At 64.4% G+C, this 23,526-nt stretch overlaps 9 protein-coding genes across 9 annotated transcripts in view; 5 read left to right on the forward strand and 4 right to left on the reverse strand.

The window, feature by feature from the left end:
• The window catches only part of EMIHUDRAFT_64516 (hypothetical protein), a gene marked incomplete at both ends in the record, with an annotated part of 2,957 nt that extends 1,389 nt beyond the window's left edge, over nucleotides 1–1,568 (reverse strand). The window contains 4 exons of the mRNA XM_005778908.1: nucleotides 484–727; nucleotides 816–857; nucleotides 926–1,039; nucleotides 1,116–1,568. Coding sequence (XP_005778965.1) covers nucleotides 484–727; nucleotides 816–857; nucleotides 926–1,039; nucleotides 1,116–1,568 — 853 coding nt within the window. The remainder of the gene's footprint in view (nucleotides 1–483; nucleotides 728–815; nucleotides 858–925; nucleotides 1,040–1,115) is intronic.
• A 1,725-nt stretch (nucleotides 1,569–3,293) lies between these two features.
• Nucleotides 3,294–5,882, forward strand: EMIHUDRAFT_205620 (hypothetical protein; the record flags this gene model as incomplete). Its single annotated transcript, XM_005778909.1, has 2 exons — nucleotides 3,294–3,377; nucleotides 3,456–5,882. The coding sequence occupies 2 exons, from the start codon at nucleotides 3,294–3,296 to the stop codon at nucleotides 5,880–5,882; spliced, it is 2,511 nt and encodes an 836-aa protein (XP_005778966.1).
• Nucleotides 5,883–6,317: 435 nt separating this feature from the next.
• EMIHUDRAFT_64490 (hypothetical protein) lies at nucleotides 6,318–7,519 on the reverse strand (the record flags this gene model as incomplete). Its single annotated transcript, XM_005778910.1, has 5 exons — nucleotides 6,318–6,446; nucleotides 6,539–6,610; nucleotides 6,758–7,026; nucleotides 7,175–7,370; nucleotides 7,409–7,519. Coding segments are annotated over 5 exons (777 nt in total), but the record flags the coding sequence as incomplete, so codon positions are not given.
• Nucleotides 7,520–13,395: 5,876 nt separating this feature from the next.
• EMIHUDRAFT_450308 (hypothetical protein) lies at nucleotides 13,396–15,155 on the reverse strand (the record flags this gene model as incomplete). The annotated part of the gene is made up of 5 exons (XM_005778911.1): nucleotides 13,396–13,920; nucleotides 13,974–14,240; nucleotides 14,314–14,693; nucleotides 14,771–14,985; nucleotides 15,134–15,155. The coding sequence occupies 5 exons, from the start codon at nucleotides 15,153–15,155 to the stop codon at nucleotides 13,536–13,538; spliced, it is 1,269 nt and encodes a 422-aa protein (XP_005778968.1). The 3' UTR covers nucleotides 13,396–13,535.
• Nucleotides 15,156–17,365: 2,210 nt separating this feature from the next.
• On the forward strand, nucleotides 17,366–17,725 carry EMIHUDRAFT_205626 (hypothetical protein; the record flags this gene model as incomplete). The annotated part of the gene is made up of 1 exon (XM_005778912.1): nucleotides 17,366–17,725. The coding sequence occupies one exon, from the start codon at nucleotides 17,366–17,368 to the stop codon at nucleotides 17,723–17,725; it is 360 nt and encodes a 119-aa protein (XP_005778969.1).
• Nucleotides 17,726–17,849: 124 nt separating this feature from the next.
• EMIHUDRAFT_205627 (hypothetical protein) lies at nucleotides 17,850–18,619 on the forward strand (the record flags this gene model as incomplete). The annotated part of the gene is made up of 3 exons (XM_005778913.1): nucleotides 17,850–18,207; nucleotides 18,276–18,414; nucleotides 18,514–18,619. The coding sequence occupies 3 exons, from the start codon at nucleotides 17,850–17,852 to the stop codon at nucleotides 18,617–18,619; spliced, it is 603 nt and encodes a 200-aa protein (XP_005778970.1).
• A 509-nt stretch (nucleotides 18,620–19,128) lies between these two features.
• Nucleotides 19,129–20,695, forward strand: EMIHUDRAFT_205628 (hypothetical protein; the record flags this gene model as incomplete). Its single annotated transcript, XM_005778914.1, has 4 exons — nucleotides 19,129–19,636; nucleotides 19,709–19,897; nucleotides 20,222–20,413; nucleotides 20,646–20,695. The coding sequence occupies 4 exons, from the start codon at nucleotides 19,129–19,131 to the stop codon at nucleotides 20,693–20,695; spliced, it is 939 nt and encodes a 312-aa protein (XP_005778971.1).
• A 210-nt stretch (nucleotides 20,696–20,905) lies between these two features.
• EMIHUDRAFT_205629 (hypothetical protein) lies at nucleotides 20,906–21,655 on the forward strand (the record flags this gene model as incomplete). The annotated part of the gene is made up of 1 exon (XM_005778915.1): nucleotides 20,906–21,655. One exon carries the CDS (start codon nucleotides 20,906–20,908, stop codon nucleotides 21,653–21,655), a length of 750 nt encoding a protein of 249 aa, XP_005778972.1.
• A 713-nt stretch (nucleotides 21,656–22,368) lies between these two features.
• EMIHUDRAFT_205630 (hypothetical protein) lies at nucleotides 22,369–23,272 on the reverse strand (the record flags this gene model as incomplete). Its single annotated transcript, XM_005778916.1, has 3 exons — nucleotides 22,369–22,392; nucleotides 22,535–22,753; nucleotides 22,886–23,272. 3 exons carry the CDS (start codon nucleotides 23,270–23,272, stop codon nucleotides 22,369–22,371), a joined length of 630 nt encoding a protein of 209 aa, XP_005778973.1.
• Nucleotides 23,273–23,526: the final 254 nt, after the last annotated feature.

Here is a 23,526-nt window from a genome sequence, read left to right on the forward strand (position 1 = left end):
CCGGCCGAAGCTGTGCCACCAGCCCGAGCGGCGGGAGCTCCTCGACCCCCCCGCCGCTGGCACCGCCGCCCTCCGCACCGCATCCTCCCGCACCGCCGCCGCCGCCGCCGCCGCCGCCGCCGCCGCCGCCGCCGCCGCCGCCGCCGCCGCCGCCGCCGCCGCCCTCATCGACAGGGCGGATCGGCACCGTCGCCCGGCGCAACGCCGCCTCCGCCTCGCGCTGCAGCGTGATCGCCGCCGCCATCTCTGCGATCTCGCTCTCCACCTGCTCACACCCACCGCTGTGAAGAGACGCCGTCCACACCCTCGCCACCCTCGGCCAGCTCCGCCCTCCCACCTCTGCCTCGCAGGTCGGCGTCCTCTCGCGCGAGCGCAGCATGGCCGCCCTCGCCTCGCCCCTCCGCCCCTGCTCGAGCAGCGGGCTGGGCGGTGAGCTCTGCGGATGCGAGCCTCGGCAACACCTCGGCCGCACCTCGGCCGCACCTCGGCCGCACCTCGGCCGCACCTCGGAGCACATCTCGGCACAATCTCGCGTCTCGGCACAATCTCGCGTCTCGGCTGCTCGACGAGCAGCAATCTCGGCGAATCTCGGCGAATCTCGGCTCGTCACGGCTCGTCTCGGCGCCTGCTCGAGCAGCCAGCGCGGCGACTCTGGCATAAAGGCCATCCCCACCAGCTGCACAACCGCGGGCACGGCCGCCAGACCGAGCATGTACCGCCAGCCCGCCTACCACTCCTCCCGGCGCCGCGGCTGAGGCAACTGCTAACGCCTCCCCTCCTCGCGCGCCGCAACCCCCCCCCCCCCCCCGGGTCACCGGCACGAGGGCGAAGGAGCCGTCGACGAGGCCCGCGAGGACCTACGGTTGGCTCCAGGCAGCTTCCGGGAAGGTTCCAGGAAGCTGCCTCGACGAGGCCGCGCGAGCACCTGCCCGCTAACAATGCACACGTTGTTGAGCGCGACGAGCTTGCCGCGCATCGCGGTCGGCGCAACCTCGGCGATGAACATCGGCACCGTCCCCGAGGAGAGGCCGACGGCCACCTATCCACGCTGCACCGTGTGAGGGAGGTGGCCTCGGCACCGCCCGAAGAGGAGAAGGGGCGGCGGCGGCCCCGACGATGACCCGGCCGAGGACGAGCGTGCCAAACGAGGCGGAGGCGGCCATGAGGAGGGCGCCGAGGGTGAAGGTGGCCGAGCCGAGGAGGATGGTCGGGCGCCGCCCCAGCCGCATATTTATCGGGCCCGAGGCGAGCGAGCCGAGCGCGGCAAAGAGGATGGTCGACGAGACGACCGCCTCCAGCTCGACGGCGCCGAGGCGAAAGCGCTCCTTGAGGAGGAGGGAGGCGCCCGAGATGACGCCGGTGTCGTACCCGAAGAGCAGACCGCCCAGGCACGAGAGGAAGATCAGCCAGTAGAGGAAGCAGCGGCCGCTGCAGAGGCCGCTGGAGAAGCCCAGCAGCGCCTCGCCGTCGTTGAGGCTGCTGACACGGCGAGCTGCTACTTCCGGCTGCCCCGCCTGGCTGACGGAGATGCCGCGTAGGCTGCCGGACACCGCGCGGCGGGCGGGCATCAGCGGCTCGGCCAGGGCCGCCGTGGTCGACGGGCGAACTTTACGATACGGGCAGGGCGCAGCACCTGCAAAAGAAATCCCGGCGCGCGAGCGACAGAAAGGCGCAATATATCTTGCTTGATAGCCCCGACCGAATCGCGCGAGGGAGGGTCGTAAAAGAAATTTACCTAGAAGACTTGTGCTGCGCGTTTTCTTTCTTTATTTACTAGGCACGGGACTGGCGCGCACTGGCACTAACACAGGTACACCTGGTAAAGAATTTTACAAAAAAAGTGCAGAAGAGGGGGGGGGGGGTACGAGTTGGCGGGACGAGTTGGAGCGCGAGGCGAGGGCGGCGAATTGGCACAGAGCTCAGAGCCGACCAGTCGATTGCCGTGGGCGTGGCCCGTGGTACTGCGTTCGCTGCCGCTGGCTGCTGCCTGCCGCCGGGCTGCCGCTGGCTGCCGGGCGCCCGCCGCAAATGGAAGACGAGGACTACGTGGTGGCGTCGGCCGCGGGAGCCGCTGGCACACGTCACACGAACGAGGTGCTCGCCCCTCCGCTGCGACGCGGTGAGGCACAGAGAAAGAATGGAGAGCCGAGCGCGCATCGGCGCATTGTGCCATCGCGTTGCGGTCAGGGCCTCGGCGACGGAGAGCGGGGCGGAGGAGGATGAGGCCGGTACCATTTTGTGTAGGAACGTAGGGGCGGAAAACTAACTAGAAAGAAAGCAGACGAACCCATGAGGGATGGGGCGGCGAGAGGAGTAAAAGAATTTCGCCTGGACAACACTCGGCACGGGAGTATTGGAATAATACGTCCTATCATTCACAGCTGCAAGCCCGCCTGAGTGGGCAATCAGTTTTTGCTATCATTCACAACCCGCCTGAGTTCGTGGGGCCGAGCTTTGCTTTGACATCGAGCAGGCTCTGCCCTGGCCCTCGCCCCTGCCCCTCCGCTGGCCAGCGAAAGCGACTCCCGCTCCCATCCCACTCACACGTGCGTCGACGCTGCTTCGTGGGCGCCTGCGCCCCCTCCACTCGTAGACCACACGCCTCTCCCACCGACGCACAAACGCAAGCAAGCAGCGCCCCAACACATGCCCCGCCACTGTCACACACCATCCCCGGCGCAAATTTGGGGCGGCGTCTTCGGCGGCGCGCGCAATGCTTCGGTCTTCCTGGCAGCCGGGATCAATCCATCCACGATCCACCAATCCCGACAATTCGAAAGGATTGACGGCGCTCATCTTCCCACTACGAGAGATTCGCTCTTCTGTCGACGGCCGCCGCCCTTGCTGCCGCCCTCGCCGCCGCCGTCCTCCCCCCTCCCTCCTCACCGCCACCGCTGCAGCCGCCCGGACGCCGCCCGCGCCCCCGCGCCGCCGCTCGTACCGCGGCCTCCGCAGCCTTTACCGCCGCCGCCCTCCGCCGCCCTCCGCAACCCTCCGCCGCCGCCGCCTTCTTCTAGGGACCGCCGCCTCCGCCTGTCCGCCTCCTCTGCCAAACCGCCTCCTCCTCTGCCGTCATTTTCGTTTATCAGCCCCTTCGTCGCCGAGCGTCCTACCGCCCCCTGCTGCCGCGTGTCCATGCCCTCTTGAGCCCGCTCCCCGCACATAGAGCCCTCGCAGGCTCATCGACTTTGTCCCCCGCCCCCTCCCCTCTCATTCCAGACCCCGTACATCTCCACAATGCGCATATAGCTGTTTGTGCATTCCATCATGCAGCGGCCGTGCTGACGCTCACCATGGTCGTCGCAGGTTCATCGATGACGCTCTACATACGCTGGTTTGCTTTGGCGGCCCTCGCGGCCGGGTCGCTCTCTGCGTCGGTGTGCGCGCCCACGCCAGACCCCTCGTGTCGGAATCGCGCATCGCCCAGCGCTCCTCACGCCCCTCGTCAGGTGCAGGACCAAGACGGGGTCGGGGCGACCGATCGCACTCCCATGTTTTCTCCGACCAACCTCATGTTTTCGGGTTTGCCCCCGCCGGACCCCGACCCGCCCAACCCGCCCAAACCATGGGAGTGCCCCGTGCACAAGTTCCCAGAATACGACTTCAAGAAATGCTCCTGCCCTCCTTGCAAGAAAAACGCTGACGGTCGCTGGCACTCGACTGGGAACCCCAGCGGCACCGCCGCCGACCTGCCGTTCCCCCGGGTGCGGAGAGAGTGGCGCGAGCACACCGAGGATGAGATCGACAGGTACGCGTGCGCTCTCAACGTCATGAGCACCATCTCGACCGAGGCTGGACGAAAGTGCTACGGCCGCACGTACGTCTACTTTCCCGACATTGTCATGAAGCACGCGTGCGTTGCATCGGACCCGCGCGGCGACCAGGGCCACCGCGGGCCAGAGTTCATGCTGTTCCACAAGTCGACGTTGCTGACCTACGAGGGGTCGATCCTCGCCATCGACCCGAAAATCGGCGCGATCCCCTGGTGGAACTTGCCGCTGGACAGCGCGCCTGTCCTCAACGTCGACGGGACTGTGAACGTCTCGGCGGGGAAGTACTACTGCCCTAACGCTTCCTCCCTCCCCTTCGGTGTGGGTTCGCCTAACGACGACCCTTCCGTAGCAAACCCGGGCTGTGACCCGGAGAAGTACATCTGGTCGGACACGTACTTCGGCGAGCAGCTCGGGTCCGGCCCGAACTATGAAGTCACGAATGGGCGCTGGCGGTACCGGACGATGTCTCGCTGGGGCGACTTCGACACCACGTACTGGTCGCGGGATGACAAGCACGATGTCAACAACGAGTGCATCGTCAACATGTGGACGAAAGTGCTACGACCAGTGCCCTCGACCGTTGGACGGACCATCATCAACGGCGTCGGCAAGGCCAGTAACATACTGTTTGGCGGGAGCGGGCGATCGCAGCAGGACTCCCTGATCCGGTACACGCAGCACGACTTTGACGCGTGCGCCAACTCCAACAACACGCGCAACTGGATCGAGTGGCAGAACTGCCAGGAGGAGAACGAGTTCGGCACCCTCGAAGGCGTGTACTGCCCGGATGAGAAGGAGACGTGCACGCAGCAAGACCTCAAGAAGGTTTACGCCCTGCACTCGACGACACATGACAAGCTGGGTGAGATTGGTGACGTGACGACCTCGCCGTCGGACCCCGCCCTCTTCTTCTCCTACCACGCCTACATCGACAAGAACTTCATGGCGTGGCAAGAGAGCATGATGGACACTGGGCGGATGACCGACCCTGTCAAAAAGGACCTTGGACATCACGACAAGAGCGACCCGCCGGACCTAACCAACAAGAACTACTTTGGCTACCCGCGCCAGGCAACCCACGAAGAATGGCTGGCCAATGTGGAGGCATTCGAGAAGGTTCCGTTCATCGAGGGGATGGTCGAAGCGTCGAACCAGGGGATGGAACTGAGGGGCTACGTCAAGCCGGTCGAGGATTTCAAACACTTTGACTTGCAGCAGTGGATAGATCTGCTTGGAATTCACCATGTTCACGCTGGCGTCCCCACCGATGATTCCGTGTACGACGGAGACTTGGCGCATCCCAACTTTCTTGGGCCAGCCTGCTCCAGCGCCACCAATGTCCTCTCCCCGGACTTTTGGACTTTGACCAACCCAAGCTTCTCGATGGAGAGCGGAAAGGCGGCTGCGGGGGCTGTTGGCGGCGGAGGAGGCGGCCCCCATCTCTTCAACCCCACCTTCTCGTTGGCGTGCACTTCGCCACAATGGCCGTCCCCCAAGCCTGGATCCCTGACCTACAACCTCACGCAAGGCGCCAGGACGCACTCCACGTTGGGCACTGTTATCTACATGACACAGTACCACGACACAAAGTACCGCCCCGATGGACTTCTCCGCGGCGACCAGGCCGTCCCAACCCTCCCGTGGATCCCAGGGACTCTCCTGCAAGACATCGCCAATGGCGGGATGCCGTTCCGCGACATCTTCCCCGGTTACGACGGAGGCAGGTTTGGGTACTCGAACAAGGAGATCATGGAGTGGGGCATGCCGTGCCGCAATGGCCGTGTGGTCAACGACACAGACAAGCCGTGCTCGCCTTACAGCTACAGCGCTGTGCAAAGGCCGTTTGACGAGATTATGAAATCCGACGCCTACTACACGGACCTCCACAATGGCCGCTACAGCGCTGGGAAGATAATCCCGGTGTGCAACGTGTACAACACGAAGGGCGAGGCGTCCGTGCTGGCCACCCTGGGCAAACCGTGTCCGAACGAATGCGGCGCATGCTGCTGCGGGGAGCCGAACACGCCACCCCCAGCGCTGGACCACGTTTGCCATTTCCCGCGCAGCGAGGATGGCACGGGCGACTGCAGCCTGTACACGCCGCCCTGAGGGCGAATGATCTGACTTCAGTCATCAGGGTGCCGAAAATGCCTTCAATGGCCATACACCCTCCGCCTCGTCCTACAGGAAATTCCATGACGTTCGACGAGTACTAGGATGGCATGTGCGAGCTCGGCGCGGGCATGAGACACAGAGCTGGACCTGATCCTGCATGAAGGACATGATAGAAAGCATGAAGCATTACATACGAAAGAGAGGCTCCACGAAAAAAAGAAATTAGACGCTGTGGCCGCGCCGCCGCGAGCTCAGGCGTCAGGGCCGGAGGGAGGCCCACAAGCCACATATGTTGCCTGTTGGCGCGGTCGGCCAGCATGCTGACGAATAAGGACGTTCTTCTTTTTCGGTTCTTGGTGTCTGTGTGTGAGAAAATTCTTTGTCCTCATGAGGATGTCATGACTCACACTTCACACGCGGACGTGCTCTTCAATCCACCGGCTGCGCTAGAATCGCCACCGCCGAGTGCGAAAAGATACCGCCATTCCCGTACACGAGCGCCCGCCGCACGTCCCCCACCTGCCTCTGGCCGGCGGTGCCCAGCAGCTGGTCGCACGCCTGCCGGGCGCGGGGAGGGTCGGGGCTGGGGCTCTCGCAGCCTGTCTGCGCGGGGAGGGGTCGCGGGGCAGGTGTGTTCGCGCCTCGATGACGTTGTACATGGCGGGCACCTCCCACGGCGCGCCAAAGCCAAGCAAGCCTCCGTGCGTGTTGACAGGCAGAACCTACGGGGTGGTGAGCCAGTGGCGAGCCAAGGACACGTCGGACGCGTCAGATGCGTGCTCTTCTCCTCTCCTCTTCTCCTCTCCTCTTCTCCTCTCCTCCATTCTCTTCTCTTCTCTTCTCTTCTCCTCTTCTCCTCTATGCTGCACCGACGGCTCGTACCCCTCCGCCTGCGTCGCCGCGTGCGCGCGCTCGACCCAGCGGCCGCCCTCCCCCTTGCGCGCAAGGCCGACCGCCTCGAGCGCACGCACGTAGCAGATCGGGAAGCAATCGTACAGGCCGAACCAGTCGATGTCGCTCGGCAAGAGCTGCGCCTCGGAGTAGGCGGAGCCGGCGGCGTGCTCGCAAGAGAAGACCTCGTCGCTGATGCGCGGCGGCGGGTAGAGCGGCCCGCTCGCCTGGTAGTAGCACGCGCAGCCTTCATTCACCATGGCGGCGTAATCAAGGAGAGCGGGCCGCTCTCGCCTCTCCCCCCCCGAGCACGACGACGCCACCCCGCGCGGCAAACGGGCCGAGCTGAGGGGAGGCGACGCCGCTCGGCGAAGAGAGCGCCTACGGCCCCGGACGTGTCGTGGACGTGTCCCGGATGCGGCGTGCGCAGCCAGACTGCGGCCGCGCGTCGTGGCCGAGCGTCGCGTCGATAAAGTTGGAGTCGGCGACGATGAAGGCGGCGCCGCCGTCCGCGCGGCGTGCGCACTCGAGCAGGTTGGTCGCGGGGGCGACCGGGCGCGAGGCGAGCACCTCGTCGAGGCTGAGGGGGGCCTGATCGCCGCTGGAGGCGTGAAGAGGCGCCGTGTCACACTCGCGCCATCGGGCCGAGGCTGAGGCGGCGCCTCGGTGAGGGAGAGCGGGTGGCGCATCGCCTGGCGCGACGCGAGGACCGGCACCATCGCCAGCTGCTCGCGCGTGAGGTCCGACTCCTACAGGGAGGCTCCATCTCTCCGAGGTCTCCTCACGTCGGCTGCTGCCCGCGCGTGGGGTCCGGCTCCTCCATCTGCCACCGCGCCACCCGGTCGTACCCGTGAGGAATCACGGGCGACGGCAGCGAGCCGTCCGGATCGGCGCAGCCCGCGTCCGCGCGGCGGAGGAAGTCGGCCGTCGGCATCGACGAGACCGCGTCTCCCGCCACAACCGCTACCGCATTGCACCGCTCCACCCGAACCATCCGCGCCGCCTCGAGCAGCGCAGAGATGGGACCCGCACCGCCCGTGTCGATGGTGCGCATGCGAACGCCACGGTGCGGCAGCATTCCGGTGGCGGTCGCGAGGGCGTGAGCGTGCATGAAGCGGTGGTGCGAGAGCGACGGCACCGCGACGAGACCATCCAGGTGCTTCATCGAGAGGCCGCTTGCCGAGAGAGCGAGGTGCAGTGCGCTCTCCATGAGCGACGAGGCGGACTGGCCGAGCGCGCCCAGCGGCGTGCAGCCGGTGCCAACGATGCGGACCGTGCGGCGAGGGCGCATCGAACAGAACTCCTGTATTGCCTAGCCTCCCGTCGAGAGACAGTGAGCGCAGCTGAGAGAGGTTGCGACGCGAGCGGCGACGAGTTCGCGCCCCGGCGGAAGCAGCTGGGACTGGCGAGAAAAATCACCTTCGACTGGCGCGCACTGGCACTACACAGGTACACCACGAAAAAAGTGCTCTTGCGTTACGGCGGTAGTGATCTAATCACCCGAATGCCACGTTCGGATCGCTCCTCATCGCAAACCCTGTCAGCAGTTCACCCTCGGGTATGTTCGTAAGCGCTACACACTGAAAAAAGAAATGATCGCCCGCAACGCCATCCCCGCGGGGTGGCGCGAACAGCTTCAGCTTTTCTCGCCCGCTCTGCTGAGGGCGAGGCGCCGAGCTACGGTTCCAACGCTGCAGCACTCTCCCTCTATTCACAGCAGAGATGGCGACGCGTCCTTACGCGCGTCCTCGTCCCCACCTGCTTTGCTTCAACGTGCTGCCATGGAGCCAGCGGCGCCTCGCGCCATGATTCAATCGCCATGGCCGGAGCGCTGTGGATCGCAAAGGCCCATGGGCCGCTGCGCAGGGCGGCACGCGCAGGCGCTACACAGATCAGAGCATTGGCGCCGAGAGCATTCATTTCCGCATTCAGTTGTCGTTGTTCTGTCGGCTCGAACAGCCCGTACAGCCATTCAGCGGCTGGTGGACGGCGCGCAGTCTCCACGCGGATCCGCATCTCGTGCACACCGCAAGGCGCCGCCACCACATGGACCAGCCCGATGGACTGTGTTTGTGGTCGGGGTGGACAGTTTGCTGTTCAGCGTATCATTGAGCAGGATGAGATGAGCGTCTAGTGGTGACGCGGGTAACGGGCGAGGTCCTGGGTGCAGAACCCGCCCTGACTCTGCCGATCCACTGGATGCGACTCAACTGCTGATACCGAACTTGTGCTGGCGGGCAGTGATTTGTGAGCGTATCGTTCAAGATTGGGGTCAGCCCACCCAACGGATGGCCGTTCGGTCGTACGACATTCGACTCGACTGTGGACTCACTCCGTGCCAGTCGTCAGCCGCCAGTTCAACGCTCGCAATGCGGTATGAACGCGGTGTCCGCGGCGGTGAGCTGCGCAGTTGGTCATTGTTCTTCGTTGCAGAGTCTTTTCTCGCATTGCAGCCCACCAAGGCCCATCGACGGCCAGCGCCCAAGGTCTGATTGTGCCCCCGGCTGTGCGTCAGCAGCGGCTTCAGACAGGGCCTGCGCTTGAAGGGGATTTTACATTTACGGGCTCTGCCAGCAATGCGTGGAAGGCGACGCGACGGTTGAAGGGTACTGTCCAGAAGGGCACTGTCGCTCCGGGTCGGGCGACGGTGCCGCAGTGTCGCTCCGGGTCGGGCGACACTGCTCGCGGCGTCCGGGTCCTGCGCCTCCCGACGAGGTCGGACGGCGTGGTATTCCGGCCGCCGCGCCTCGGTGACTGGCTGCCGTAGAAACCAGAAGTACGAGGGCGTTGTCCACCCTAAGATGGACGGAACTCGGAGGGCGTTGTCCACCCTAAGATGGACGGAATTCGGAGGGCGTTGTCCACCCTAAGATGGACGGAATTCGGAGGGCGCTGTCAGGGTCCCCCTCGGGGAGCGACGGCGCCCGACCGTCAGGGTCCCTACGGGGAGCGACGGCTGAAGCGCAAGGGTACTGTCAGGGTCCCTTCAGGGAGCGACGGTGCCCTAATGTCAGGGTCCCCTCTGGGGAGCGACGGTTCGAAGGGCGCTGTCAGGGTCCCCCTCGGGGAGCGACGGCGCCCGACCGTCAGGGTCCCTACGGGGAGCGACGGCTGAAGCGCAAGGGTACTGTCGGGGTCCCCTCGGGGAGCGACGGTGCCCTACTGTCAGGGTCCCCCTCGGGGAGCGACGGTTCGAAGGGTACTGTCAGGGTCCCTTCAGGGAGCGGCGGTGCCGTACTGTCAGGGTCCCTCCGGGGAGCGACGGTTCGAAGGGTACTGTCAGGGTCCCCGCAGGGAGCGATCGTACCGCAGCTGCGGCTAAAGGCCTGCGCTGCCCGCGGCATTCGAATGCGGCGCCTCCCGACTGAGTCGGCTCGCGTCGTATTCCAGCCAGAAGGGCGCTGAGACGAGATCGCGATCTCGGTCATCACGCCATCTAGACTTTAGCGAGGCGTGTGGCGCGCCGGCAGCGCCGCCGCCGTCTAAGGTACTGTCAGGGTCCCTTCGGGGAGCGACGGTGCTGCTGAGCGTCTGCTTGAACTGCTGTCGTCCCGCCAGAGTATATCTCGACTAGCTCTTCATCGAGAAGAGCGTCGACTCGTGCGCCGCCTCGTCGGCGGCGTGGCGGGCGGGCAGCTGGATGTGCTGTCGCCTCGCCATAGGATACCTCGACTAGCTCTCGATCGGCTAGAGCGTCGACTCGTGCGCCGCCTCGTCGGCGGCGTGGCGGGCGGGCGGCCGGATGTGCCGTCGCCTCGCCGGAGTATATCTCGACTCGCTCTACATCGGCTAGAGCGTCGACTCGTGCGCCGCCTCGTCGGCGGCGTGGCGGGCGGGCAGCTGGATCTGCTGTCGCCTCGCCGGAGTATATCTCGACTCGCTCTACATCGGCTAGAGCGTCGACTCGTGCGCCGCCTCGTCGGCGGCGTGGCGGGCGGGCAGCTGGATCTGCTGTCGCCTCGCCGAGTATATCTCGACTCGCTCTACATCGGCTAGAGCGTCGACTTGTGCGCCGCCTCGTCGGCGGCGTGGCGGGCGGGCAGCCGGATGTGCCGTCGCCTCGCCAGAGTATATCTCGACTCACTCTACATGGGCTAGAGCGTCGACTTGTGCGCCGCCTCGTCGGCGGCGTGGCGGGCGGGCGGCTGGATGTGCTGTCGCCTCGCCAGAGTATACCTCGACTAGCTCTCCATCGAGAAGAGCGTCGACTCGAGCGCCGCCTCGTCGGCGGCGTGGCGGGCGGGCGGCTGGATCTGCTGTCGCCTCGCCAGAGTATACCTCGACTAGCTCTCCATCGAGAAGAGCGTCGACTCGTGCGCCGCCTCGTCGGCGGCGTGGCGGGCGGGCAGCTGGATCTGCTGTCGCCTCGCCGGAGTATATCTCGACTAGCTCTACATACTCAAGCCTCGCGAGAGCGGCTCACGCAGGCGCAGCGCCGGCCGGGGAGGCCTCGCAGCTGCCGACACCAGATGCACTGTCGGCGTCGTTCTACGCGGGCCGCTCGTCGACTGATTGACTACGGTTCTCGCGTGGGGGCGCTGTGCTGTGCCGTACCGCTAGCAGCAGACCGCCCCCTCTACTCGGAGCTATAATGAACACGACACGCACTCTCACACGACGTCAACGCTCAGGACCCCTTCGCACGAGGTCCTCATCCTCACTCCGGAGGAGGCTCCCCTCTCCTCTGAGTTCTTCCTCTGCTGAAATCAAATTCTTCTTTTTGGTCTTACCGATGGACGCTTTTTCGCCAATGGACGAGGAGTGCGCCGCTCCATCGCCGACGGAGGCTCCCTGGTGCCTCCTGCTCGCGCCGGATCTCCCCTTTGGCGCGGTGGAATGGTGGCGGCCCCGGCAGCTGGTGCTCCTCCGCTCCACTTGCAAGGCCTTCCGCAGCGGCCAGTCGCACGAGGAGAGCCTCTTCAACGTGCTGACCGCTGGCCTGGGCGCGCCGGAGAAGGTGTGGACCCGCATCACCAATGCGTCCGCGCTATACGACCTCTGCCACCGCCTTTTCGAGGAACGCCTGCTCATCGCGACGCTGCCCAAGGTGGCCGCGGCGGCGGCGGGCCTGTCATCGGCGGACCCGATGGCGCGCCACTGCGCCCTCACAAGTGGCGGCTTCTCGCTCCACCGCTATATGCGCGACGTCGAGGGCCAGATACCAAAGTGGAAGCCGTCGGACTGTGATGTCTTCATTCCCTGCGGCTGCGCGCACGACGCGCCGATCGAGGAGCTAGAGCGGTCGCAGGCTGTGTGGGACTCGGTCCTCGACCACGTCCAAAGCTCGATGCTCTCGCTCTTTCCGGGCGAGCTCGTGCCGGGCATGGTCACGGTGCGCATCTCCATCTCGCATGACGGGTATATGGAAGAGCGTGAGGTTGACCTGACTGCGGCGGAGCGTGGGGCAGCTTTCGCGGAGGGGTACGCGCCGTCCGAGGCAGTCTCGAGCGACGGCGAGGCAGCTCTTGTCACCGACGAGGACGCCCACAGCGACGATGATTACTACTCCTCGCGGCGCAGCGTCACAGTGCGGTACGAGCAGAGGCCCAAGGAACAGACGAAAACGGCCGACAAGTTCCGCGAGCCGCGCAAGCCGAATCGCGGGCACGTCTACTCGATGGCACTACTGCGGCGGGTGGCGCGCTGCGGCCAAGGTGAGCTCGCCCAATACGTCGGCGAGCACACCGGCGCGGCAGAAGATCTCCCGCATGAGTTCATGCCCTTCTGGAGCACCCCCCCGGAGCAGCTCGAGTACCTGTCGAGCCTGCAAGGCACGCTCAAGCGGCTGGACGCGTGCAAGATGCTCGAGCCGGGCCCACACGGCGATACGGCCGGCCTGCCGCGCGCGTACAAAATTGCTCGTGTGGTGCACGTCACGGCTTCTCTCAACAGCTCGGCGACCAGTAAGCGGATCGCCCTCCCGCGTCGCGAGTTTTCGGCCAACGTGTCGAGCGACGATAGGAGGTCGGCGGTTCGTGCCTCCATGGCTGAGAATGCGCTCGACCTCTTCCCCAGGAGCATCAACGTCATTCAGTACCACGGCGCGCCGATCACTGCGCTGCAGCTCACCGGCAGCTTCGACCTCCCGCCGCCCCAGGTCACCGTGTGCGTCGACGCCGGCAGCGCACGCCCGCGCTTCGAGCTGACGCCTCTGGCGGAGGAGGCGCTGCGCTCGCGCGTGCTGCGGCCGCACAAGTACACGTGGGGCGCCTGCTACGTGCCTCCCTCCCTCCGCGACGAGAGGGAGGAGGATGTGGCCATGCCAAAGCATGTGCTGCGCGAGCACGGCCCGGTCTACAATCAGCTGCAGCGCATCGTCAAGTACGTGGAGCGCGGCTTCAGCCTGCCCGACGCGGCGGCGCAGGCCTGACGTCAGAGGCTTGCACACATAGCGCCGCCCCGTATGAAGCCGCGCTCCACGTACTTGACGTGTCGGCGGCGCTGCGTGTGGACGGCGAGAAATCGATCTCTGTGCATTCCCTTGGCCGCGTGGTGCGTTCCGCTTCACCGGCTTCCGCGAGACACCCCCCCGTGTCTCGTTGCTTTACAACCGCGTGTCCGTGTGTTTTCACTCGTGCGTTCTCTTCCTCTCCTTTGAGACACTCGAGACCGTTTTGTCTTTTGATCACGCCTCATGTGCAACCGACATATACACAGTCAGTCACAAAACAACGTGCGGGGATCCCTTTATGGGCAGCAGTTCCGCTGCGGTTCGCTGGTTGCACCCGCCACGCAACAGGAGGCGATCCGTGACCGTCATGCTCCACTGCATGTCTCGAGCCGGCGCACGCAATCCGCCATGTCGGCATCGCTGACGGCGTTCGGGTCGAGGCGCTGCGCGCAGTCGCGGGGGTACTCGCCGCGGTCAGCCTGCCCCTCCATGAGGCGCCGGCACGCGGTCGCCGCCCGCCGCCCGCTCTCCGAGGCCGGGTCTGCCGCGCGCATCTCCTCGAGCGCGGCCGCGAGGTTGGCGCCGTCGACGCGGTTTTCCGTGATTGCAATCGTGGGCGACAAGTTGAGGACGGCGTGCCACCAGCCAGACGGCACGAACATCGTCTCGCCCTCGCGGAGCACGCACTGCTGCGGCCGCTCCTCGGGCGGAAGCGAGCCCAGCACCCGCCCAAAGAATGCGCGCGGCGAGCTGGCGGCGACCCCGGCCGGCAAGCCGGCCAGCCCGGCGGGTACAGGGCCCACCGCTTGCGCCCGGAGAGGAGGGCGTTCCAGGCACTCGTGTTCCACGGGTCGATGTGCCACGCGGACCCGGAGCCGCCCGCCGAGACGAGCGCCCAGCGCGAGTGGACGTGGAACGAGGCCTGCTGTGCCGCCGCGTCCGTCACGTCCGCGCGGCGAGGGAAGCACTGCTGCGTGCGCAGCAGCGACGGCTGGACGAGCGGGACGGGCGAGTAGCCCGCCAGCAGCAGGTGGCGGTAGGCGGTGGACACGTCGTCCAAGTTGACGTACCTATGCCGAGATCACACCAGAGATCGCCCGTCTTCACTACAGATGATGGCGACGGTTGCAGAGCCAGCTGCACTGGTTGTCGAGCGTCTCGCCGTGCGCGAAGGGCCGCACGCCAAAGAACGAGGCCGGGTTAGCTCGCGCGTACGGCGGGAGGGCGTAGGCGCGGCGCATCAGCGATCGCGCGAGCGACTGCCCTGCCCGGTGAGAGACGTCCGTGCTGCCCTCCTCCTCTGCCCAAGCGGCCGCGGGCCAGGCCGCCGTCAGGCCGCTCACGATGACGGGGATGCCCGGCTGGTTGAAGCCTTTCTCAAAGGCGTCGGCCGTGAGGTCCGGCCAGCTGCGCCGCGCTATGTCGCACGGAAGCTGCTCGCTGTCTCCCTCCTCGGCGGCACGCGCCTCGTGGACGGCACTCGGCCACGCAGGAAGCTCCGAGCTGCGCAGCGGCGCGAGGTACTGCTCGGGGCACAGCCCGGAGAGAGCGCCGTCGCAGTGAACGATGAGCTCCGCGAGAACGTCGCGCGCCAGAACACCTGCCTGCCCTGGCACTCCCGAAAGCCAGAAGCGGACTCACCGGGGTGGCAGCGAGTGCCGAGGACTCGGGTCGCGCTCGAGAGGGCCTCGCTCACCCACGTCTGCACTGTCGCGCGGTCCAGCTCATAAGGCGGATCTGCTGCTGCCAGCGCGGCGAGCTCGGCCAAAGGATAGCCAGCGGTTCGGATCGCTGCCGCCCTCGAGTCCGGCCGCACTACGGAGGTATGCGACAGCGTGGTGGAGGCCGCCGGAAGAGGCTGCAAATGCCGAAGCTGCGCTCTGATAGTCGGATGGACCCCAAGACGCAGCGTCAGGCTCCGAAGCGAGGAGAAGATGTGCTAAAGCGCCAATCGCCAGCAGACTCGTGATTTGCGAGGCGCGCATTGTGCCCTCCTCTCGTGCGAAAGAATTGTGCGTCAGAGGACCACGTCAAAAAGTCACATCTCCCACGCAGTAGTTGCTCCCACCGACGCCGCCGAAGCTCACAGGGCTTGCCGCGCGGGTGGGGGGGGCGGCACACAATTTGCCGTGTGTGCTCGCAACAGCAAAGCTCGCTCCTGCTCGCTGTGTGTATGTGTGTGAGTAGGCCTGATTTGAGAGAGAGATTTTTAGCAATACCAAAAAAATAAATTTGGCGCCCTGCACGGTTGGGACGTTTGAACCTAACATCGGATGCCTTACTCCCAAGCAACTGATTTTAGGTTCAAACGCCTCGTTTACTGCATGTCACAGTGAGCTATCCACCCCGACGCATGCGGCTTGCGGGGTCCGTACGTAGAAATTGGGACTTTTACCACACAATGTGCACGCCTGTCTGTCACTCTTACACTTACAAAAGTGTCAGTGACACTGACAGACAAGCACGCGTATTTGTCACTCATGGAAATGATCAAGTGACAGACATATACACACATGGGGCTGTCACTATTACAAAGTGATAGGCATACACGCACAGTTATTCACTCTGGTCTCTGCACGCCGACTCGTTACTCTCGTAGCTGTCACTCTGGTCTCTGCGCGCCGACTCGAGTGACAGACATACACACTCTAATACACGCACGGCTGTCACTTTGACAAAGTGTCAAACACACACGCATAGCTGTCACTCTGCGCGCCGACACGAGTGACAGACAGACACGCACGGCTGTCACCCTGATCAAAGTGACAGAGATGCACACATAGCTATGACGTTTAGTCATTTATCACGCCGCGAGCATTAGCCGATGAGAGACTAGGAAGCACCAGTGAGAGCGACAGCTGTACCACGGACGTGGATCTCGGCGATCTCGGTCACAAGTGTCCAGCAGAGTCATCGCAAGGAAATGCGAGGCAGTTGAGGTCCCGGGTCGAGAGGGAAAGTCACGTTTCAACAGTTAGATTTCCCCACCTTGTTGTTGCAAGCGCACTGGCCGCTACGATTTTGCATGACAGGTGGGCATTCGTCACAGGAGACGTGGTGCATGCACCATTCGTGGCAGAGCACCAGTTCCGCGGGGCGGCTCGGGACTTGGTAGACAACACTATCAAAACTTTCCTTCCTCGCTGCAGCACACACTCCACTTTCAGTGATGCCAGTCGCAGCCGCGAGGGTGGGCACGCGTCATCGTCACATTCCGATGGTAGCGGTTCGCGTCAGTACATGGACGCAGCGTTCGCTGCACCTCGCTCGTGTTCACCGTCGCCTTGAGCCATGAGTACAATTGTGCCTTGTTCTCGAAGCGTTTGCTCCTCCCTGGATCGACGAAGACTCCTGTCCCCAATTTCACGTAGAACCAGCACCCGTAGCCACCTCCATCGCAGCCGATCCGGAATTGTGCAAGACTTCTCGCGGGAAGGCGGTACACCTCCACGAGCTGATTGGGCGGTAGAGGATCACTACTGGCAGCTTCCACGTCATGGCTCAGTGCCGGTGTGACTTTCGTGCCGAGATTGGCCTGTGTTTGTGCGTGCGCCTGAGGTGATGGCAGCGGCGGTGGTGGAGCCCTGGGGAAACCCTCGCCACTGCTGCTGCGATGCTCAACGCCGTCACCTCGGATGTAGTTGCTGCTGCCCCGCAGGATGCAGGCCACGTCCGCCCGTGATTCGCAGACCCGACCCGTACGCAAAATAGCGGGCATGCAGCACTCGCGTGGCCCGCCGGGGCGACCGGAGCAGCCATGTCCGCCGCACAGCCCGCACGTGGCGTTGCAGCAGACCTGGCGGCTTGGGTGCACGACGCCGGCCGAGCAGTCGGCGAATCGACGAGAGGAGGCCGTGTGCTCCACGGGCCTGATGGTGAGGTTGAGACGGTGGTGGATTACCAGGCGGGGGAGGCGACCGGTGCCGTGCAGTCGTCGCCTCGTGGTCGTTGTGGCCGTGGCCTCGGTTGCTTGCGCATTGCTGCCGTTTCGTTGCTCTCCCTGCTCCACGCCCATAGGCAGAGGCGAGGTCGTCGCATGGTCCGGTGCACGTGCTCGAGCTTGAGCGATGAACATCCAAGCCGGGCAGATGCACGCTCGATCGGCAAAACATGCTTTTGGTTGCATGAACTATATGAGAATGAGCCACAGCAGTGGATGAGAATCGGCCGACAGCAGTGAATGTACGTTGGCCGCATGTCCAAAGGTGCCATCAGGAAGGAGCTTGAGGAGGAGCCGCTCGTCGAGCGGGACGGCGAGGACAGCTGTGGCAATTGCTGTGACTCAGCGCAAGGCGATGCGGCGCTGCCAAGTACTGCCGGCCCGCCGTCACCAAACACACACCATACATCAGCAAAGAACAAACCGTCGCCGCACGCCACGAGGCTCAAGTGGACCAGCTTGGCGCTGCTCGTCGTGCAGAACAGCAGCCTTTTCGTCGTCACACGCTTCTCACGAGACGTCGGGCCGAACGAGCCGCTCTACCTGGGATGTGTTGTTCTGATTTGTGCACCGCCGGTGTCTCAACAGAATTTTACAAGAAAGCTCCCTCTGTAAAATGGGCACGGGGCGCGGGACTGGTGGCACTAATCGATCGATGGCACTAATACAACAGAATCGGATGCAAGACCTCGAGAGCGCGTTATGCGGATGGACGGACGACGTCTGAGCGGTGTGCTCGATGCAGACTGACGGCGAGCCGCCCATCACTGTGGTGGAGGCTGACGGCGAGCCGCCCGTCACTGTGGTGGAGGCTAACGGCGACGAACCGCCCGTCACTGTGGTTGAGGTCGTCGCCGTGGAGGTGCTCGCTCCGGCAGGCGCCGTGGAGGTGCTCGCAACGGCCGATGCCGTGCCCGTGGAGGTGCTCGCTCCGGCAGGCGCCGTGGAGGTGCTCGGCAGCAGCAGCGAGGCTGTGTCGGCGGCCACGAGCGACGCTTGCGTGTGCTCCGAGTGCAAGAAGGTGCACCCCCAGTCGAGCTTTTCGAAAACCCAGTGGAGCAAGCCAGTGGAACAGAGGCGGTGCAAGTCCTGCATTGGTCCCCCACCCCCAACAAAGGTTGAAGTGAAGCGCATGGCTCGTGAGCAGGACAGTCAGCACTGCCAGGAGCTGGAAAGTGGATGCTACTCGATGGCACCGCCGTGCTGCTGCTTCCGATGCTCTTGGTTGCAATTCGACGAGAGCAAAACCCGATTTACCGAAGGCCCAACGTTGACTCACTGCTGCTGCTGCTGGCCTTCTTGTGGTACCTACGAGTACGTTCGAATGGAGCAGCCAGGTGTTGCGAGAGATATGCCGCCGCAGTTTGAGCTCACCGAAGAAGATTGTTGCTGCGGACTGGAAGGAAGGCTCGGATGGCCGCCTCTCCCCACCCGATGGTGCTGACGGTGAGCGTCTCGGGCGCCTCGCCACCCGCCTTTGCGGTAGACGGTCGCGAAGTCGGTTGGTAAATTCCCACACAATGCGCGTTTGTTATCTCTTTGTTGTAGCCCCCTTTTTGGAAGTAATTAATGATCCATGCGCATTGACCATTTTGTTTCAGAGAGAGAGAGAGAGAGATAGTAAGAGGGAGAGAGAGAGAGAGAGAGAGAGAGAGAGAGAGAGAGAGAGAGAGAGAGAGAGAGAGAGAGAGAGAGAGAGAGAGAGAGAGAGAGAGAGAGAGAGAGAGAGAGAGAGATTTTTAGCAATACCAACCAACTCTAACACTCACACGTCATTTGGGGCCTGGAGCCCTGTTCACGCGCGCGTTTTGTTGTTTCAAGACTCTTGCTTGTGTTTCACCGTTTAGCTTTTACCTTTTTGCCTTTTCACTTAGCAGTGAAGACAATCAAAGCAGAAACTAGCGCAGACGAGAGCAGGGGGCCCGGGGACTGGGAGCCGGAGCAGCATACCCGGAGGTAGGCGCACCGTGGCTATCGACCTGGGCAGGTTTTTCATAATTTTTATTTGCTTCCTGAAAATGTCGTTGGCCCGAAGCTGCAGTGCCGTCGCGGCTCGCCGCGGCTGCGGCTGCGGCGTCGCCCGCCTCGGCCGCCGAGCATTCTCGGCGTCGAGGGACGAGCCGGACGGCGCGGCGGCCGCCGAAGTCAGCAGAGCCGAGTACGAGTCGGACGCGTGGCCGGATGGGACGCCGAAGCGGTGGCGCGGACGCGACGCGTGGAAGAACTACATCGACTTTGACAGCCCGCACAGGACCCAGTCGGACGAGCTGAATCGGCAGCGAATCTACTTCTTCCACATCGACGCGCGAGGCCGGCTGTGGCGCAAGGAGCTGCACAAGCCGGACGGACACGATGGACAGATGCGTGACCCGCGGATGCTCGACTTCTTTTTTGGGCACATGCAGCGCAACACGACGGGGATGCACGAGGATCGGTACCCGTACCTCTCGCGGCGCGCGCACGAGCGCTACTTCGCCTCCTGCGACGAGGCGCCAATCATCTTCAACGACCTGCGAGATGGCGAGCGTCGCTCCTGCTGCGGGGCGACACGGGCACGTCCATGACACGTCCATGACACGTCCGTGTCGTCTCCCTCAGGCGAGCTGCGCTTCCTCTGCCCGGACGGCGCGCTTGCCCGCTCCATCTCGACGCCGTTTGCGCCGAGCGAGCTCCGCATCGCGTCGGATGGCAAGCTGCTGCACCCCGTCGTCACTGCGGCGGTGGACGAGGTCGGGGAGAGGCCGCGGGGGGAGCGGCTGATGGCGCTCATCGAGTCGGGCACCGCGAGTCGGCTGCTCGAGAGCTGCGAGGAGCAAGGCGAGGCCATCGTGCTGACTTGGCGAGGCGAGGAGACGGTGCTACTGCCGCTCGACTCCGAGACATAGTCGCGGCCTCTTGAGAAATTTGCCCTTGCCTCGTTGCCTCCGCCGCGATCCGGCGTCTCAACATCAGAGCGAGTGTGTTAGTAAGCGTGAACCTATCGGGGCGCGCGCATCTGCTTAATAAATAAATACATACCTTCTCCTGGAAAAGTTTATTAGTATCACCCCGCTACCGCGCGCCGCCCAGACCCCAGTACGTGCTCCGCAGCTGAGCCCACGCACCCCACAGTAGCTCAGGGACACAATAAGCTCGTATACAAGTGCTGGTACGCACAGCTCGACGCGTACTCGAATGCTGCCACTGTCATTCTAGCCGGCGAGTGGCGGCGTCACAGCGTCGACTCTCGCATCGCGATGAGACGCACTGCTTGCCCAGACGCGCGCCTTGTCGCGCTCCTGTGGTGCAGGAGGAAGGCCAGCGGTTGTGCTGCGCAGGCCCGGCCGTCTGGCTGAAGGAAGCAGCAGCTGGCGCTCAACAGCAGCGCTGTCGAGCAGCGCAGCCACACCACACTCCCGCCAAGACACGTGTCATTTCGCGCCAAGATTTGGCGCCAAAATGGCACTTTAGTGTCCACCTAGCCACGTGGTCGCGGCCTGAAGCTCCAAGCTTCTGGGACTGAGGTGCACACATCGAGGACTCCATTTGTGTGCAGGCGGCACCCTTCCGATCGTTCGCCGATATCCGAAACCGGGGTCGTACTAAATAACTTTTCCAGGAGAAGGTAGCTCATAGGGAAACGGACACACCAAACAAGGGGTGGGAGAAGGACAGGGTCCCCACCTGCGCGAGCAGGATCTTGTAAGGACGATCAGGGACACAGGGGAACGGGAGCGGGGAGGCGGCAGTTGCAGCGGTCCCTCTTTCTTTTATCCCGACCTAGGTAGCTGACCCTGTCGACCCTCTTCCAGATAGATGAGGGTGCACCTCGTTCGGCACGGCGAGGTGCACAACCCGCGCTCCGTGATGTACGGCCGGCTCCCGCGCTTCCGCCTCAGCGCTCACGGCGTCCGGCAGGCCGAGGAGGCAGCCGCACATCTCGCGAGCCGCCAGCTTGCACTGATCCTCTGCTCACCGATGCTGCGCGCGCGGACGACGGCGCGGGAGCTGCAGCGGGGGCAGGCGAGGGCGCACCGGCAGCCGCAGGGTCCGCCGCTTCGCCAAGAGGCGGCGCTACTGGAGGTGCACACGCCGCACGACGGCAAGCCCCTCAGCACATTTGCCGGGCGGTGGCACACTCTGTACGATGACGTTCCCGAGGGCTACGAGACCTTCGAGGCCGTCGCGTCGCGGTTGCGCAGCCTGCTCGCGCGGCTCGCCGCCGACTTCGGTGAGGACGCCGAGGTCGCCTGCGTGACGCACGGCGACGTCGTCTTCTCGGCGCGGCTTCTCGCGGAAGGTCTGCCGACGACTCTCGCGTCCAAGAAGCGGGAGGACGCGCGGCTCTACCCGGCCACCGCCTCCATCGTCTCGCTCGACGTTGACGCTGACGGCAGCGTGCGCGGCGGCGCGTACTGGGCTCCCACCCGCGCGCCCGACCGTTTCACCGAGACGCAGGCGCAGGCTCCGGCGCTCTGCGGGGCGGCGGCGGCTGAGGAGGGCGGGGGAGGCGGCGGTGAGACGCCCGCGCGGAAGGCGAAGAGGAGCCGCAGAGGGGTTTCGTGACACCACCCCGCGCAGTCCCATGCGAACGTATCATGCGGCGAGAACACCCGTGCGCGAGGCCGAGGGGTAACGGCGGGTAAGAGTCTCGCAGGTACGGTATATATCGAATATCGTCAGTTGAACCTAGACGACGTCCCGGTGCACGTACGCAAAAAGGAGGGAGGCACTACGGGGGATGAGAGCCCGGCTACCGATGAGAGCCCGCACGCCACACACCTCCCGCTCCCCTGTGCGCTGTGGCGCTGTGCACAGAGAGGAGCCTCTCCTCTCGCGTCGCTCTCGCGCGGGGGGGTCGACCGGGGAGATGGCTGGCGTCCGCGCCGCCGCCGCCGAACCCGGCTCGCCTCGCGACGAGAGCGCCACTGCCAAGGCCTACTAGGAGAGGAAGACACGCACCGCCCGATTCACGGGAGCTCGGCACATCGGGCAGTACTGGAGCTGATCAATACAGCTGGCACAAGCGCAGTAGTGGCCACAGGGGACTAGCACGTGAGAGCTCGGCTTGTCGAGACAGATGACACACTCGAGGCCGGGATGGTCGGACGGAACTGCCGTGCCATGCCTGTCAGGAATCGATTCATTGACGGGCTCCCTGGTCTCATCAACGCCGTGGCTCCCTCGACAGCGCCTCGAGCGCCTTTGCGGGACCTTGTACCGCACCGGCCGGCGTTGCGTCGCCGAGTCGAGGGCATGAGAGGCCAAACGAGCGCCCCCTACGTTGTCGGCGGCGTCCTCGCCTGACGTAGGAGAGCGAGCGGTTGTCATCGCTTGCTCCACATTGCTGCGCCTGGACCTCGCGAACTCGATTTGGCGAGGCGGAAGGGCCTTCATCAGTGCCAAGTACCTCCCCTTCCCCTCGCCGTACGAAACGTGTAGAACCTGGAACGGAAAATTCCAACGTTGAGCAGAATTGAAAGCGGAAGCAGCTGCGTGCAACAAGTAGCGCTCCGAGCTGTTCAACGACGATGGCAGCTCCATATGCGAGCGCCGACTGCGGGCGAATTTGAGAATCTGCTCACGCGCATACCGCATCGGCGGCTCGTCGCCATCACGGCTCAGGGGGTGGCGCGTAGGAAAGGCACCTTCGAAACCGCCGCCCTGAGGCGCCGCAGCCTTCTCCATCGTGCGCGCAGCCCGACGACAGGGCTTCTCCGTAAGCCGCACCAACAGCTCGCCCTTTCTCATGTAGCTCGCGGCCGATGTGGGCGGACAAGACGGCACGTCGGGCACTTGCTGCGTCGCCGGCGCTGTCGGCCACGCCTCGCCTTGGATGTCTGCAGTCGGCACATCCAGCTCAATCAAGCGCTCGATGGCGCCGAGCCGCTCTTCCAGGCTTCCCTCGCCTGACACACCTAGGTCCGTTTCCAGCTGATCGATCCGTTGCGCGAGGTGCGCTCCGTCGGCAAGAGGCTCGCTCCCCACCGCTTCCTCACACCTCGCCACCCGCCGAGTGGCGCACGTGCTCTCCAAAGGAGCGACAATGCAGCGCCCAGCAACCTCCTCCTCAAGCGCGGCGGCAACCTCCTCCTCGAGGGTCAGGTCGGTATTCCTCTTATCGACCGCAGACAGCGTAAAGCCCTCGAGTGCCGCGAGTACCTCCTCATCTAGGCGCAGCATATGTGCATTCGAGGTGCTCGTGTTTAGCTCCCCCACGCGTTCCCGCCATCCATGATATTCGGTGGCATGCGCAGAAAAAGAGCGCTCCTGTGCTTAAAATCCCTGTGTGGTGGCGGCGTGCCGTCCTCCATCCCTCCCTTGGATTGTCTGTTTTCTTTCTTTCTTTCTTTCGCCGTCCGACTGTAGGACTAGCACACCTCTGTCAAGAGTCCCCAGAAACCCGAGGAATCACACCGTCGTCGTCGTCGTGGCCG

The sequence above is a fragment of the Emiliania huxleyi genome (genome assembly GCF_000372725.1).
Source record: "Emiliania huxleyi CCMP1516 unplaced genomic scaffold EMIHUscaffold_24, whole genome shotgun sequence".
Taxonomy (NCBI): domain Eukaryota; phylum Haptophyta; order Isochrysidales; family Noelaerhabdaceae; genus Emiliania; species Emiliania huxleyi.